This window comes from Eptatretus burgeri, chromosome 1, assembly GCF_056783735.1.
Source record: "Eptatretus burgeri isolate ZD-2024b chromosome 1, Ebu_testis_v1, whole genome shotgun sequence".
In the NCBI taxonomy this organism is placed as follows: Eukaryota; Metazoa; Chordata; class Myxini; order Myxiniformes; family Myxinidae; genus Eptatretus; species Eptatretus burgeri.
This window is the reverse complement of record NC_140961.1, coordinates 110,684,135-110,701,847: the sequence shown is the minus strand read 5'-3', so window position 1 is coordinate 110,701,847 and position 17,713 is coordinate 110,684,135. Positions and strand designations below refer to the sequence as shown.

The window sequence follows — 17,713 nt, the reverse complement described above, 5'->3', positions numbered from 1 at the left end:
GCAGAATTCCAGAAGAAGCCTTTCAGGGGTAAATTGAAGCGTGGAAGAAGAGGATGGACAATTGTGTGAGACTGGAGGGAAACTATTTTGAAGGGGACAAGCTGTTATTTCAATATATTTTTTGGAATAAAATTTCTGTGAAGTCGGTCCCATTACTTTTTCGATGGACGTGTGTGTGTGTGTGTGTGTGTGTGTGTGTGTGTGTGTGTGTGTGTATGTGTATATATATATATCCCTTTGTTCTGTTGCATCCTGATCTGTTCAGTGTTCCAGATGTTCCATGAGCCTTGACTTTGTATACAAAAAAAAGAAAAAAAACAGTGATCATGCGTGCCAACATGTACCAGATCATTTAGCCAGCCCATCTGCAAGGATCGGTAACAATGATTTCTTCAAACTAAGTAAACCAATTGGGTTGCAATTCTTCGCATGACGATTATGTTTCAGTCGGTGCATATTCACAAGAGGAAAAAAAGAAAAAAAGAAATCAAGTTGTGCTGTGGAACGTTTTATTACAAACAATTTTCAACAACAAACTGCAGCCCCATAAGCAAGCACAGCAGCAGCACAAAACAGTTTTTTTTAAATATATATTTCAGTGAATCCTTGTGAGCTCCTCCACCAACTTGATGAGGTCATCAATAGAGGCTTCTCGCTTCATCCCACTACCATCGTCAATCTGGGTGTACAAAATAACTGACAGTTTGCAATCAAGAATTGGGAATTAAACCCCGGATGGAGAAAAGCATTTCTACACTGTAATGATCGTGGTGTTACGTCACATACTTTAAAAAATAAAGTGCAATCGTATGAGGAACATCATATATTAAAAAGACTATCTTATCTTTCAAGTCTTAACCCCCCCCCCCCTTTCCCAAATCCCTCATTTTCCTCATCCCTCCAGGGTGGTTTCTTGAGTTCACATCTGCATTTGAAAAGTAAAGTGTAATTTGTAAGATGATTACCACTGTGGGTAAAAACGTGATTCAAAGGTTGGTTCGAGGAAGTCTAAGACCCATAAGCAGTTGATTCCTCCTTTAATGCATTTGTTGCAAACCATGAAGGTGGCAAGTGAGACATGATGGAGTCATGAATAACTACAGTTTTTTGTGTTATATTTAAATACCACGCTGTCCCTCGCCGGCGTTTTAAACATGAGCGCCATTGAAAATGATAGATTACAACCAAAAGTACCCCATCACTGAGGTTAAAGTTTATGTTAATCTATCAATTTTAATTATTTCATGCAAAAATGGTCAATTTTGTTGCACTCAAAAAAAAAAAATACCCTTTCCCATTTGTGTTGTCCTGTTTACCAAAAATTACTATTTTGGTCACTTTTACCTCAATTTGCAGCTTTGAGACAGAGAGAGACAGATATTGTCTCCAGATCTTTACCAAAAGTGAAGAGTTGGGGGCTAAAAATGATAAGTCGCATGATATTTCAAGGCTGGAGTACCCCAAGCCAGTGTTCTAGGACCCATATTATTCCTAATCTTCAATGATCTCACTAACTTTCTGGAAACACTGAAGCCATCAAGTAAGAGTATTGGGTTAGGAAGGATTAATGGGGATCATAAAGATCATTGGTCATGATTGGGGTTAAAGATGAGGTAGCAGTGTTGCTCTGCCTGCATGAAGTCTTGGAAGGAAGAGTAGGAAAGAACGGCCTCTGGAAGGCAGTTCCATAAGAGAAATGAGGAACGAAGGAGTAGAGGTGTGCGCTCAGCCTAAATAGCTGCTGAGCTTGGAGGATGCGACATAACTTCCTGGTTTATGGGTATTGGCGGCACCATCTTTATGGCATGCCTGGTGTTGGCTTAATGGTTCGGGTGGAGGGCTTTGGATCCGAGGGTGCTGAGTTCAAATCCCGCTCAGCTGTTGAATTAAAACCAGGTGGGGTTAACTCGGCCTGTCATTCTTTCGAGGTCGGCAAAATGAGTGCCAGCTCGCTGGTATCCTGTGTCGGAGTGGCGACCCGTCCTCGATTGTGCCCATTAGCCAAGGAGAGTGCTGAAGCAACACCAACACACTGCACAGAGTATGGTCCCAATATCCTCCTCGTCCTCCTCATCTTTATGACACGTTTCTCTCCATAGTAAGTGGGGTGATTAAGAAGTAGTTTTGATCTCCTCATGGATGCCAACCTAGAAGTGTTGCCCGTGTTCTGTCATTTGAATGATGAGCGTCAAACAAGGAAGCAGCACATACTATTTTTTAAAGTTTTTGGTATGTCAGCTCCAGTCAAAATCGACCATCAACCCACCCAGAATCAGAATGAATGCACCAACCATTATGCCACAAAGTCGGATAAAAAAAAAAATCAAAACAAAAAATCGAAAGACTCTTATAAGCCTTCTCAGGTAGTGTCCTTCAAACTCTCGGTTACTTTCTCTTTTATCTTCCTGAGCAGTAAAGCAGTTTGAACATTTGTTGTTGGTTCCTGACTCTTGAAAACATTTATGCACAACATTCCAATCATCTTATATACCACAACATAGAGGTAATAAATACATTCACAAAGTGTACTTTCTTTTTCTTCAGTCTCTCGACACTTCTTTAATGGCCACGACGATTGCCACCGTCTTGTGGGATAGGCCAAGGAAAGTTTTTTTTTATCAAAGTCTTTAACAAACTAGCTGACCTGGCCTAACTTTTGACTGAAAGTGTTTGTTTTTTTCTTTAACAGGATCTAATGCTCATGGAAGAGCTGGAAGACAAATTGTACAGTTGCATATGCACATACACACAGACACTGTAAATTAAACAACACTGGACTTGACTTCAGATAAACACAACGACTGAGCTTGGGGGAAGTGACATCACTTCCGAGAGCACTCTGGGTACTCGCGGTCATATTTTCTTTTCTCCAAAGAGGGTCAGCGAAGAAGGAATTTCCTCCTCACCATCAATGCCAACCAATGGGTTTGTTAATGCTCAACCCTTTTTCAATGCTGAGCATCCAGCAAAGAAGCAGCATGTACTATATTAAAGGTCATTGGTATGACTCTGCTCGGGTTTGAACCACCGATCTCCCAGACTCCTCCAACCGTTATGCCACTGAGTCTGGTGACTTCCCAAATTCCCAATAGATTATGCCACTGAATCTGGAGACTTCCTAAAGTGACCGAGTCGGGTAATTGAGTCAGGTATTGGGAATTTGTTCAGGGTGCTTGGAATAACTCACAAACTCTTCATGAAAGACACCATGGCATATTTAACATCCACTAACGAATGCTAACAGATGGGACATCCAGCTTAACATTCATCCAAGGGAGGGCAGACTCTGTGATGCAACGCCCTGTCTGCGAAGCAACGATATGACAGTTTAATGCTGGGCTGAGAATCGAACCTGGATTGCCAGCTCGAAGGAAAGTAAGTGTCCTCTGTACCATCCTGTTAGACTTCGTTGTTTTTCAAAGTGCTTTCGTGTCAACATATTTTACAAAACATTGTTTGGGAAGAATGTCTCAAAAACGTAAGGTTCAAAATGTATGTGTAAAACAAGAGTAATCAAGCAATTCAACCACTTTGGTGAATGTAGTCAGAGGTAGTCATTAACAGCAGTGAATCTGAAAACATTTCAGGCCGAACTTACGAAAGGCGTTTAGCGAGTGTCTTGATAACACACACCTAACCCCTTAAACAGTGACAAAAACATCGTTGCACGCACACAGCTAATCGCCCATCTAAATAGCAATTATGAAGGGAGATAAACAGTGGGAGGTAAAAAGCCGTTTGGTTGTGCACGTCTAAACAGCCGATTAGCCTATGAAACACTGCACATATCTCCAACGTCCAATTTAAATAATGCACTTGCATAGAATCTCAGTGTCACAGACAATTGTTGGAGGGCAGTCAGCACATTGCTCCTCATCTTAGTCGATCCAGGTCATCTTGCACTAGATTCAGCAGCCAACAAAATGATTCCTTTGAGAGTCTAACTCTGGACAAATTTGATATATAGTAACATACCTTTTCATTGCATCTATCCTTGAAGATTCTCAATGCACGTCAGCAAACTTCCCTATTCCTACCCTCTGGTGCATCCTTTTGATCCAGTCCCTTTACAAAAGTTATTCTCTGCAGACTACTGTAATTAGAACTCTAACCGACTATAGTTTAACTCCAGTATTAAGGAATAATTCTCTATAGACGACTGTAATTAGAATTGTAACCAACTACAGTTCCAACTCTCATTTTTGCTTTGCTAATTCAAGCAAATGTGCCATGCAAACTACCAATTATAAGCTATGCAATACCTGCTTCAAGGCCTTAAACACACTCTTAAACATGCCCTCGCTGACTTGTAAAAGTTTGTTATTAAAATGCTTGCGATTAGGTTTTGATCACGCATTAATTAAATCACTCTTCAGTGATTGGCGACTAACTTTGAGCAGGTGATTATCGCACGATTAGCGATTCCCATACGCGCCTATCTCTGAAACACCTTTCGTAAATTTGGCCCCAGCATTTGTTCAAAGTTTGTTACAAAAAGCAATTCACCTGCAGGCCTGATGCCACTTCCAGCATTTTTGGTCTATTCAGATCCAGGAAGCTCTCAATCAGGTCGCCGTCAACGAACCCTGTTGCAGTCTCCGTCTTCCTCTCATTGTGAAACGATCTCCAAGTGTCAGGATGTCAAGGCAATTAGCAATACCTAAAGTTTCAGTGGGGCACAGCAATTGAACCTTCCGAACAAGACAGTAGAAGATTAATTCATACTACATAGCATGAAAAAACGTTAACCACACAGCATTTAACCATTTCAGATCAGAATGTGTGGATCAAAAGTAATTTGGAAGCAATGATATGCTTAAGCATTAGTCTGGTCACATTAGTTGAAAAGTCATGTGAAAATCGACAAATATGTTGCCATGTGGTCTGCAAAACACCAAACGAGAAAGAACAATAAATGATTGGAGACCCATGCTAGGACTTGTTTTGTGTGGCTTATAGTATGTATTTTATCAACATACTCACATTCTAATTGTACCATACATACTTTATAGATGTACTCACATTCTAATTGTACGTAATTTATAGAAGTACTCGGTTGAAAAAAAGAGAATGTGTACTACTGGCTACCACGAGGTAGCATTTGTGACCTACTTTAGCACATTCTGTGCAGAAAAACAGACAAACAAATGGACCCAAATGCAATACCCTACCCTCTACTCTGGCCAGGGTAACTCGCAACATTTTAATCGGTACTTGCATTCAACCAATCATTGCTCTCCTTCACAACTGACATGTTCACTGTCAAAAATGTGAATACAAACACATCCTTTAGTCTTTAGTTCCATAGTGAAGAGCCCCAAGATAAACCTTGCAGGCATTATTGTTGGATCCAGAAAAATATCAAAAGCTGGGAGAATATTGTGCAATATGAATGCAACCCTTCCACTACTCGACATGTTTATATTACATATGCAACTAGAAGGGCACTCAGTTGAACGCATACCTCCACCACATAATGCCTGATGCATGAGAACATATCGGGCCCATTACATTTTTGAAATATCATGCTATATATCGTTTTTTGGCACTCCTCTCAATGGCGAAGAATCACTTAAAATTTTTTCTTGTAGTAAGATCCAGATCAGCCCTTCACCAAAATCGAATCAGTTCATCCTCGTCACACCCCCAACCTGCCCACCAAATTTAATCTGGACCCGTCCACAACTTTTTGAGATATCCTGCACACAAACAAACAGCCAGAGAGGGGTGAAAACATAACCTACTTCAGCTTCGGTGGCAGAGGTAATAAAGTAAGTTTCCCACCCATCACCCCCAAAACTCTCATCAAAAATATAAGTGGATGACCCAAAGGATACTGTGCAAGAGCACATGCACACCCACTGTACTTATGTAAAACTCATACATGTCCAATATCTGCCTGCTCCCTTTCACAAAAATTTATCTTGGATTCATCTGACATCCTGGCATCTCACCTTTCTGAGACTATCTGCAGAGAAATGCATTTCTCTCAATTGCAGTTTTACTCTGAACAAAATGAAAATATTTATAAACTCTATTTGTATTTATTTAGATGAACAGAAAGTTCTAATTCAGTGAAGATTTAAAGAGAAACATGGATGGATCTTGATATGGCATCATATTTGCCACGATTCGGAGTCTGTTTCTTATTCATCCAGAAACATTCAAGGTCGAATCAAGGCAGGGTGAAATATTTTGAAAAATAATCCTCTCTCTCGTATTCATCTTTGAGTTGTCAACCGATACACATTTCTTTTATGTGCAATTGCATGGCGATACAGCAACATTCCATCTCCACCATTCACAAGGATATAATGAGTGCTCGATCTTGCCCACACTTTTGATGACCTTGGTGAGTCTATTCTGTGTGTCCTGCAGCAGCGCAAACAAGCTCTCGGACACAGACGTTACCAAGCCTTGGGGAACAGGAAAAAACATCCGAAAGGAAGAACACAGGAAAAATACTCGTCATTGCCTTGTGGATTAATGACGAATCATTTCACAAAATAAAGGTTTGAGATTTGAAAATACTTTGCTTTGAATACCTTTTAAAATATGAAATAGGATGGACAAAAAGAAGAAAAAAAAAAAAACTTATGACAAATGTTTGTAATCATTGAATGGAAATTTAAAAAAGACAATTGACTGCATCATCCGTTACACAGGAAAAAGAGGAAGAAGAAGGAGAATCTACCCAAAGAAACAAATATCCCACAAAAAATAAACGGGCATTTGAAAAATAAAAGACAAGGGAAGGGAGAGGTAAACAAACTTTTACCAATTAAAATCAAGATGATGGTTACCAAGGAGAATAAGATATATAGAAACAGTAAAAGAAAAGCATTTGGGAAAGACATTTTGGGAATAACAAGATCAAGATGAAAGAAATGAGATGAGCAATATTACCAATCATGCCATTAACAGTGCCAAAGAGCACAGATCCCTGTGTGGGTGTTGAACTCTCGCCCAGGTTCTGCATGACTAGCGAGCCATGGCAGAAAACATTCACAAACTCGCCAAGGTGGAATTGTCCCACCTCCAGCAGATGTTGCCGTTCTTCATCAGTCGTAGCTGCACTGCAAGCCACAAATGGATACAGCGTGTTGGTACGACGTTTTTGTCTTTTTATGTCGGTGTAAAAAAAAAAAAGAAAAAAAAGATTGTAAAAGCACAAAACGAGAGATGACTATACCTGTGAGAAACAAGGAGCAATATGCTGGGAGTTAGTCAAGTCTGTATTAAAGGTAAGCACTTCCTCTGTCCTGCTCCTCTCAGACAAGGGCACCTTTTTAAGATTGCTTGTGACAAGGCTGAATGCCATGTTTGACTCCAAAGCTTTTGTCCCAGATCCATGCTTCCCAGTTCCCAATCATCCCCATGTAAATGCACACGAAACCATGTTAGCATCCTTGCAGCTTCAGCAGAGATGGTCATTGCTGTGCAAACTCATTCTTTACCATTGGTCCCGATGGTGTAAGTGACCATTTTCTTAAACCTACACAGCTGAACTGTCTTCCCAGCCATCTACACTCTTTCGGTGCTGCCTGTCAATGCTATCCCATCCTTCACTCTGTATAGTAGTTGATGTCACCCTCATCCTTTAAAAAAAGTGTCATGACTTATCCACTTAACTATCATCCGATCAGCCTCATATCAATTGTATGCAGGTGATAGAGGCAATCACAGCAACAGTTCTCAAGGCTTATGTATTTTTCTCAACTGATAGTCTTCCAATTGGTTTAGATCCTCATCACTCAACAGTACATGTGCTCCTCCCCCTCCCCCTGCTTACACAGTAATGGTTGAACACACTAAATCTGTAAAATGGGGAATGAAAAATGTTCTTGGATATATTCAAGCCTTTTATACAGTCGAGCAACCTGCTCTGCCCGCTAAACTTTCTGCTTTCAGGTTCACTCATTGAAGTGACATGTTACTTTGGATGGTGTGTTCTCTCCTGCATATAAGAAAATGGCTTAGGGATTAATGAAGGAGTTAATTAGTGAGTTCCATGAGTTCATGCCAGTCTCCATTGAATGTGGCTGCCCCTTCCCAAACCTCTCCAAGGCAGGGTCAGTGACAATACCAAGTGACTGGCAACTACCGTGAGACAACATTCCGTTAGAGCCGATATTGTTGCCATAATCCATCAATGGACTTGGACTTGTATACGAGGACTTGAATGTTAGAGTTGGAATAAGATGTCCCACAATGCCCGAGATTAGTCATACCACGATTGTTTGTACAGAGAGACCCGTCACATTAAAAGCCATCAGACCTGATGCTGCGCAAGAGACCACGTGGCTGATGGCATGATCAATGAACTGGCATCCATGACGTCACAGAGGTAATAAAAATGGTCGGTAGGTGTGCACCAAGTAGATTAAAGGTGGGTAGTCAAGTGTGTGGGAAATGTCATATCAGCTTGGTGAAAGTTGAGGCCATTTGAAGTGCCTCCAATTGGAGCCCCACGATGAATGCTGACGAGGAAGCTAAGTATCAGTTTTCATTTCACGGCGAGTGATCACATGGCTTCATCCCCATAACGACGACAACTTGACCCACAAAAGTATATGAAGCATCTTTATTGCCGATGGAAACTTATAATACCCTGTTTAATATCACAGAGAAAAATGATAAGTTTAGTTATAACCCAGGAAGCGGAAACAAAACTACATCATTTTCACCTGGAGCATACAATTATTTTCATCAGTTCTCCTAAAATTTACTCTGTGTATTATTTTTCCTGACACGGGAAGATAAACCAGATTTTTTTGGTTTACATTTAATTTATAACCAATTGGGGTTGAGTATGCACTGAATGAAAATATTGTATTTGTTCTTATTCCATCATTATTGGCACCAATCAAATCACAGTGAATGAATACTGAATTTATACCCGAGGATAGTTAAATGGCATTATCACTGGAAAAAGTCTATTCATTTCAATCATTTTTGAGGAGAAATCCAATAACTCTCAAAATGAATTATCAATTGTGAAATCAATCTTGTAATTGTTATAAAGTTTAATAGTTGATTTTTGAATAATGGTTTTGAATATGAATATGTTTTTTGAATGTTTTGGGCAACTCCCACCCCCCTTGGCGGAGTCCCGAGTGGAGGCGTTTGTGGTTCCGCCCACCGCCTCTCTTCTGACCGCGTGTCTAATGGCGATCGTGTTGAGTCGGAGACGGGGAAGATGCAGCTCCTTGCCGATTGGCTAAGGAGGGACGCCATGCCTACGCGAGACTCCGCCCACGCGTGCGCCTGCTGGCGAGCACACGAAGAATGCCAGGAGCGTCATGGCATCAGGACGGAAGTGAAGATGGCGTTAGTAGGGTAAGAATACTGGTTCTGGCTCACTTTTCCCCATGTAAATGAATGGGGGATTTTCAGCCATGAAATTTTTCTTTTTTTTCCCCGAAAAAAATAAATCCCCTTTTTAGCCCAAGGTATATTTATTTGTCTCCCCTTTTTAACCTGGAGCCTGGTGTTGGCTTAGTGGTTAGGGTGGCGGCTTGGGATCCCAGGGTCCTGAGTTCAAATCCCGTTGGCTGCTGAATTAACACCAGGGGGTTGACTCAGCCTGCCATCCTTCCGAGGTCGGCGAAATGAGTGCCAGTGTACTGGTCCCGGTGTATGCCCCGGTTAGAATAGGTGTACCATATCCCTGTGTGTCGTAAGAGGCGACCAGGGTTGGCGTCAGGAAGGGCATCCGGCCATAAAACATTGCTTCAAGAAAAAGCCAAACCCCTGCACAGCAGGGAAAAATGGCTGTAAAAACGGTCATTTTTTTATTTCCCCTTTTAATCTAGGGGCTCTCTATTCAAATAGCCCATATAACAAGATAAAGATTTGTTAAAGGTGATTCTAAAGAAATATCTGAAACGTCGAAGCCTCGGGGCACTCTCTATTCAAATAACCCATACAACAAGATAAAGATTTGTTAAAGGTGATTCTAAAGAAATATCTGAAACGTCTAAGCCCCGGGACACTCTCTATTCAAATAACCCATACAACAAGATAAAGATTTGTTAAAGGTGATTCTGAAGAAATATCTGAAACGTCTAAGCCTCGGGGCACTCTTTATCAAATAACCAATGCATATTGTTTAGCTCACTCATTGAACCTATAAACATTTGTTCATTCTCAAATTCCTTCAATAGTTTAATTTTCTTTGCACAATAATCCCCATCTAAAATATTGAAAAACAAAACATTTGAATCTTTATATTTTTTAAGATACCCCTTTTGTGCCATTACGAAATGATAAACTTCTCTTAATGATCTCATCTGGCCACCGCCCGAGTTGCAAATCATTTTTGTACATAAACCACGCCATAAAAAAAGTTTAGTTTCAAATGTTTTCAGTTCATGCCGTGAAAATGAGGAAGTGTTTTTTTGACACGGCCGTGCTGTGTGAATGAGGAAGTGGTTTTGGACTGTCATGCTGTGAAAAAATAGGAACTATTCTGTGAGACAAGGTCTCGTGTTTATATTTTATCTCAGAACACGAACTGAAAACATTTGAATCAAAACTTTTTTTATGGCGTGGTTTATGTACAAAAATGATTTGCAACTCGGGCGGTGGCCAGATGAGATCATTAAGAGAAGCTTGTCATTTCCTGTGCCCACACCCAATGATTAAGCAATCTCCTCATCGTTGCTTTATAAGTGATTCGCCAGACAAAGTTTCTGCCAGACGGGATTTTCATTTTTACAACTGAGGCATGGACGATCTTTCTTCCGATGAAGACAACAGCCCACTACAGAGTTGGTAAGCTGTGTATGGTTTTCTCTTTGAACGATGAAGCAAATGATTATTAATTAAATCATGATAATTCTGATATATATATTTTTTCCCTGACAGGGCATTGGAAGAAATTGAGTTTACATATCACGACGTGGTTCATGAAATTAATACTCTTATTGAAGAGATCAATGATTTTAGAAGAGAATTGAAAGACATTTACAATGAGTGGCACGAAGTCTTATCACGTCCTCTCATCTCGAAGGAATTAAACCAATGGTGAGACACGTGTGTGTGTCTCTCTCTGTCTGTCTTTCTACCTACCTCTCTCTGCTCTTATTGAAGAGGTCAATGATTTATAATGACTGGTCTCTGATCTCGAATGAATTAAACCAATGGTGAGGCACGTGTGTGTGTCTATGTGTGTGTGTATGTGTGTGTGTGTGCGTGTTGCTTTCCCTGTCTGTTTGTATCTCTCTCTGTCTGTCTCTTCATCTATACCCTTGGCTTATTATTTTTTTTTTCAGCACTATCGCACAACATCAGCTGTTGAAGCAATCTTGTACAACACATGATTTTCTGGAGGTAAATATTTCTGAATTATTATTAATATCACTCGTACAACACATGATTTTCTGGAGGTAAATATTTCTGAATTATTATTAATATCACTCTCTCTTTAGAATGTCGCCTTATGTTGGTTGCATCATTAGTTTGGACGTGGTTTTGTCAGTACACTGGAATTCATTTTATTGACCTTGAAAGGATGACAGGCTCCTGGTGTGTTAATTCAGTGGCCAACGAGGCTTACTCATATTACCATGTAATTATCTTTATAAAACCTAATTATTATCCACTTTTTGTTTCAAAACAGAATATGGTGTCTGAGTTTCGAAATCACAAGACATCTGAAGAAGATTGCTGGGAAAGATTATACATTCTCGCAAATGAATATTTAATATTTTCAATATTAATAAATTATATTTGCTTTGTTTACAATTACTTGATTCTGAATTACAAAAAAAGAATCAAGACATGAACGAGAGGGAGGGGTTGGGGGGGGTAGGTGCGCTCCCCCAATGACCCATCACCCCCTCATCCCATCCCTCCCCTCCCCATGTGTGTGTGTGGGGAAGGGTGGGGGTGGGATGAGGGAGGTGGTGGGTCAAAGGTGGGGGCGCACAGGGGGATGAGGGGGTGGGGCTTGTGTGGGCGGGGCTTCGGGGGGCTTGTGTGGGTGGGGTGTGTGTGGGAGGGGCTTGTGTGGGCGGGGTGTGTGTGGGTGGGGCTTGTGTGGGTGGGGCTTGTGTGGGCGGGGCTTGTGTGGGCGGGGCTTGTGTGGGCGGGGTTTATGTGGGAGGGGTTTATGTGGACACGGTTTATGTGTGTGGAGTTTTTGTGTGGAGCTTGTGTAGGCAGGGCTTATGTGGGAGGGGTTTATGTGGGCAGGGTTTATGTGGGCAGGGGTTTATGTGGGCAGGGGTTTATGTGGGCAGGGGTTTATGTGGGCAGGGGTTTATGTGGGTGGAGCTTGTGTGGGAGGGGTGAATGTGGATGAGGCTTATGTGGATGAGGTTTGTGTGGATAAATGGATGGGTGGAGAGATGGGGGGATGGGTGGATGAGTGGAGCTTGTGTGGATGGGTGGATAATTTTTTAATTAAATAAACAAGTTGTGTGTGGGGGGAACTAATTAACTAATCACTAATTATGTGAATATGATGAATATGGGTGGAGCTTGTGTGGGGTTTGTGTGTGTGGAGCTTGTGTGGAGTTTTTGTGTGGAGCTTGTGTGGAGCTTGTGTGGAGCTTGTGTGGGGTTTGTGTGGGGTTTGTGTGGGCGGGGCTTCGGTGGGAGGGGCGTGTGTGGGCGGAGTCAAAAAGGGGCGGAGTCAAAAAATTTCAATTTATTGGAGCTTGTGAGGGGTGTGTGGTGGGGTTTGTGTGGGGTTTGTGTGGGCGGGGGCTTGTGTGGGCGGGGCTTGTGTGGGTGGAGTCAAAAAGGGCGGAGTCAAAAATTTCAATTCATCTTTGTCTTTTGTAATCCCTGTGAATAAAATGAACCTAAAATCTCTTCCTTCCAAATCATATATCTTATAAGTCCAAGGAACCGTATCTATTACATCAACAATTTTAAAAAGCTCGTTGGTCCATCTTTTCGTATAACCTTTTTCAAAATGAGATTTCCACCTATATATTCTTACGATATCACCAACTTTGAACTTAGGTTTTCTGACATTAATCTCTTTTTCATATTTTAATTTTGTAAATGTTTCTGATGGTTTCATATTTGTTGCTGTGTGAATCGTGTCATTATACTTATCCACAATATCCTGAATAAAAGATGACCATTGTTGTGAACCGAGTTGTGTGAATTTTTTATATAGTCTCTCTTTAAGGTACGATTAAAACGTTCAACAACAACTGCCTTCCCTTCATTAAAGGTACTGTATAATGTAATACTGTTATTTTTTAGAAAATTCATAAATGTCTTGTTATAAAACTCTCTACCCTCATCAGTCCACAATTTTTTAGGTTTTCTCTTACTTTTATTAAATATCTGTTGAAAAGCTAACATAAGAGTATTACCTGTTTTGTTTTTTAAAGGGACAACCCACACATATCTACTCCTCAAATCAATAACGGTTAAAGCATACTTGTACCCCTTATCATTATTGAGTTCAATCAAATCAGCAGATCAGATATAATCTACTTCCTTGGAATAAACTTTCCTTCTCTGAAACTTTGTGAATATTGGTTTATGTAATTCATCAGCTAATTGCTCTTCAATCTTAATGACATCATTAGAGCTTACAAGTTTTTTGAATTTCCAATTCAAGTTTCAATTTAGCACTGATCATCTTCTTCACAATGAACCGATCAACTTTTTCTCTCAAGGTTGGATTTTGTCTCAGAGACAAATTATACAACATTTCTCTATCGGCTGCTTCATGCTTTTCTTCCAACGTTGTGGTATTCCCATAATCAATATCGTGTCTCATGCACACTTCATCAACTCTATTGATAGGCTTACTCCAGGATTTAGGATTGTTTGCCTCATCTAATCTTTTATCCAAGTTTGTGCCTGGACCACAGAAAGAATACCCTGGAAGATGTAATTCCCCTGGTATTCCAGTAGTTGTAAATTTACTTCCTGATAAAAACTTTTGTATATCTCCTCCGAGTTTGCGTTTGGAGATAAATTGATTTTTTTTTGAACCACACACCGAACATATACCTTTTTGTATAACCCTGTTATTTTTACTTTTAATAGATGAAATATTTTTAGTATTAGTTTTCTTTTTACATTTGAGACAATAACTCATTTATTTATGAGAAAAATTCCTGCAGAGTGCAAAAACCTTTTTAGTTTCCAACATGCACATTTGAATCTTAATTTTTAAAACATAAAGAATCCTTAGAAATGCCTTCACTCTCTCCCCCATTTATTTAAGAAAAAAAAAAAAATGAAAAACTTGAATTAAAATACATGTCTTCTCGATGTCAATAGTCTTGTCGAAAGTATTGTAAATAGACTTATCAATTCTTTGTTTTCCTCCTCGGTGGGTTGAGTTATTTTCTGTAATACCCCTATTCTTTTTTGAATCTCACTGGTTTCCATATTTTGATATTTATTCATCCACTCTCTTTCCTCCCTCTCCTCCCTCTCTCTCTTCTCTCTTTCCTCCCTCTCTCTTCTCCCTTTCATCCCTCTCTCTCTTCTCTCTTTCCTCCTTCTCTTTCTTCTCCCTCTCCTCCTTCTCTCTCTTCTCCTTTTCCTCCTCTTCCCTCTCTTCTTCAACTCCTTCCTCATCCCTAACTATCCTTGAATCGCTTACACCCCATAGAATATTATACGTATATTCATCAGGATTTCTTGTTATTCCTGTATCCAAAATAATTTTTTTTACAACAGGAAACCAAAAAAATTTCTTTTGAATTTCTAAAAGAGCCTTACCTTTTCTTAACTTTATAATTTTTTCATTATTTAACATTCTAATTAAATATAAAGTTGTCGGTTTATCAACATCAGCATAATGCCAATCTTTTATTGAAAATGCCTCATTCTTATGTTGTAGAACATATTTATTAAAATACCGAATACCCTTTTCTTGAAGGTATGCTTGAACACAGAAATGATAATTTTCTTGAAGCCTTCTTGCTGTCATTTATGTATTAGAAATATATGTTAGAATAATATTATGGCACGAAACACCTCCCCATCTTCCCATAGTTAAATCATTTTGTATTTCCTTACTTATTATATATAATCCTGTTTTTTCTGTTTTCATGAGATAAACAAGGGCAAAACCATTATTATATTTACCCTTATTAAATTCTTTTATTTGTTGTTTACTAATCGTGGCTCCACAAAACTCATTCTCGATACCAAGTGGATAATATTCTTCCTTACGAGACTGATTTAATTGTTCCAGGTCTTCGAGGTTAATTTTAAATGACCAATTATACCCTAAATCATTCATATCATACCCCCATTGTTCTATTCTCATACAAACGATACGCCCTTCTTTATAAAAATTTATTTTAATTCGAACTGTGAATTCTGTATGACCTGGAGATAATATCAACACTTCTGTATCTTTGGAATACACAGCCGTTTTATTTAAGTATATATATATATATATATATATATATATATATATATATATATATATATATATATATATATATATATATATATATATATATATATATATATATATTGTGATAAATCACTTAATCTCACCAAGTCATTCGCTTCAGTTGGGGTTGGATAATTTTTTAATTTATAAGCATTTTTCATGTTAATATTTTTGGTTATATTATATTTATGTCGTTCAGCCTGTGCCTTTGTGTAATAATTTGATAAATCAATATCCAGTTCTTGAGATACACCAAAGATAGAACCATCTTTACCAACATAAGTCATTTATATTAGATTAAAAATAATATCATAAAAATTTTTATTTTTGTTGAGTTGAAACAACACATATAGGCATAATTGGCCACAACACTTGGAATTTAATTCTTGGACTTGAAATGTTTGATAAACACCATTCTGTAAGAATTTTATGACTTCAACAGGTGGCGGAAGACCAAAACTATCAAAATAATATTTGTCTTGACTATTAAAAATACAAACCCAATGAGAACCGTTCCCATTATCATCTTCTAAGTTCATAATAATATTCTTTGTATGTTTCGGCACATTTGTTAATTCATCTCTCATACAAATAACCACATTATGAATTTTTAATTTCTTACAATATTTGACAAGTTGTAAATTTGATGTTGTATTCTTTCCAAATTCTTTCAACCACTCATCAATGCTCATTTATTTATGAGAAAGATATAATCCATTACCTCTTTTCGTTAATTTTACACCTGCTTGTGCTATAGAAGAAAGCATATCTCCAACTAACAATCTCGCTTTATCAGGCAGACCTTCAAGTTTTTCAGCAAAATCTACAATTACACCACTTCCACTAATTTGTTTCTCCAACTCTTTGTTATGTCTTTCCAATTCTTTTTGAGCCTGGAGTTGAGCCTTCCTTTCGTTGGCAGTTTTCACCGCTGTTGAAATACCACCCGTCAATGCTTCAACCGCACTTAAACCAGCAAATAAAGGAATTAGAAATGGGAGAAATCCTCCATTCATCTCTCTTATTGAATATTTTTTCAACATTGGTTTTGTCATTTTAATTTTAAGTGAGCCAGTGTCATTCAAGATTTTAACCTGTTCTCTTGTGAGAAAAACATCAATTCTTACTGCTCCTTTTCTCTGAATTGTATTAACGTTAATCGTACAAGGCTTTTGATTTTGAACACAAGATGATAGTTTATGAAGATTGATTTGATTAACATATACCCCAGTTGGTACTTTGCCACTCATTTATTTAACAAAAAATTATGTGAGACTAATCATCACACCATTATCTGTATTAATCTGCAATTCTGTTTCTTCCAAAAGCAAACAATATGTATCAACTTCTTCACTCTCTCCTCTTTCAATGTATAGGGAAGTATCCACTCGATTAGACTTTATAGTTTCCTTTTGAGCGCTCAGGTCAAACGCATAGATTGTATACAAACTTTTAAATGCTGTCATATCCAAAATAGGTTCTTTATTTCCATTACTTTCACACACCTTTTGGTAAGACTTGTATGCTTCAGCAAAATCATTTTTTCCCAATTAATTTCCAATCTATCTCGTGGGTAAAATGTCCCATCTAGAGAAACGCGAAGTTGTTTCACCTTAGCATTATCACTCAATGCATTATTCTTATCAGTCGCAGTAACACCATCTGGCTTTTTAAAAATGATCCACAGGTATCGTGGCTTTCCTTCCAGAACACCCAAATTCCACGTGTAAGTAGTTTGATTGAGTTTAACGTGTTGACATCTTCTTTTGAGGTATGATACACTGAGTGGTTTCTTTGAGTTAAGTCTTCGATTCAACATCTCTTCTGTTTTAAGATTAGGAGTATATTCACTGATATACCAACTCATTTCCTCAATTACAAATTTATTCTGATCACCAAAAGCACTACCAACACCAAAAAGCAATCGATTTTCATTATCATTCCTTTATAGTTGAAATCTAATTTTAAGGCCATACAGAAATTTATCATGATCACAAAATCCAAATATACCTTTAAGAGGAACTGCCACAGTAAAACTATTTTCTGCTTTTGTATCATCATTATACATTCCTTTCCTTTGAGTATATCCAGGGTCTGTGTTTGTTCCCATTGACATATCAGGAATAAAACCTTCGACAGACCCCTTTCCCATTCTATCACTGAATGTATAGAGTGTAAATTTTATCATTTCAGATACAGCAGAGACATAATCAACCGCTTCAACTTCTTGTGTTCCAATATACAAACGCACACTATCAAACATTTTCCAGAAGAAATCATTTACAAGTGTAGCGTTTGTGTTATTCCCAGCCTTAGTGAATT

At 38.6% G+C, this 17,713-nt stretch overlaps 1 protein-coding gene and 1 long non-coding RNA gene across 4 annotated transcripts in view; one reads left to right on the top strand and one right to left on the bottom strand.

The window, feature by feature from the left end:
* Positions 1–487: 487 nt before the first annotated feature.
* The window catches only part of DDB1 (damage specific DNA binding protein 1), a 162,026-nt gene continuing 144,800 nt past the window's right edge, over positions 488–17,713 (bottom strand). For 2 of the 3 annotated variants that reach the window (XM_085894868.1, XM_085894883.1), the window contains exons 24-27: positions 6,907–7,076; positions 6,314–6,416; positions 4,507–4,630; positions 488–679 (exon numbers count right to left, since the gene is read on the bottom strand). In XM_085894868.1, the coding sequence (XP_085750994.1) occupies positions 596–679; positions 4,507–4,630; positions 6,314–6,416; positions 6,907–7,076 (481 nt within the window). In that variant the 3' untranslated portion in view covers positions 488–595. Of the gene's footprint in view, positions 697–4,506; positions 4,631–6,313; positions 6,417–6,906; positions 7,077–17,713 lie in introns of all 3 variants that reach the window. The other variant, XM_085894874.1, reaches the window with a different exon arrangement.
* LOC147035175 (uncharacterized) lies at positions 10,390–11,794 on the top strand. Its single transcript, XR_015061600.1, has 3 exons — positions 10,390–10,776; positions 10,870–11,028; positions 11,277–11,794. It is a non-coding gene; the product is annotated as an uncharacterized LOC147035175 (long non-coding RNA).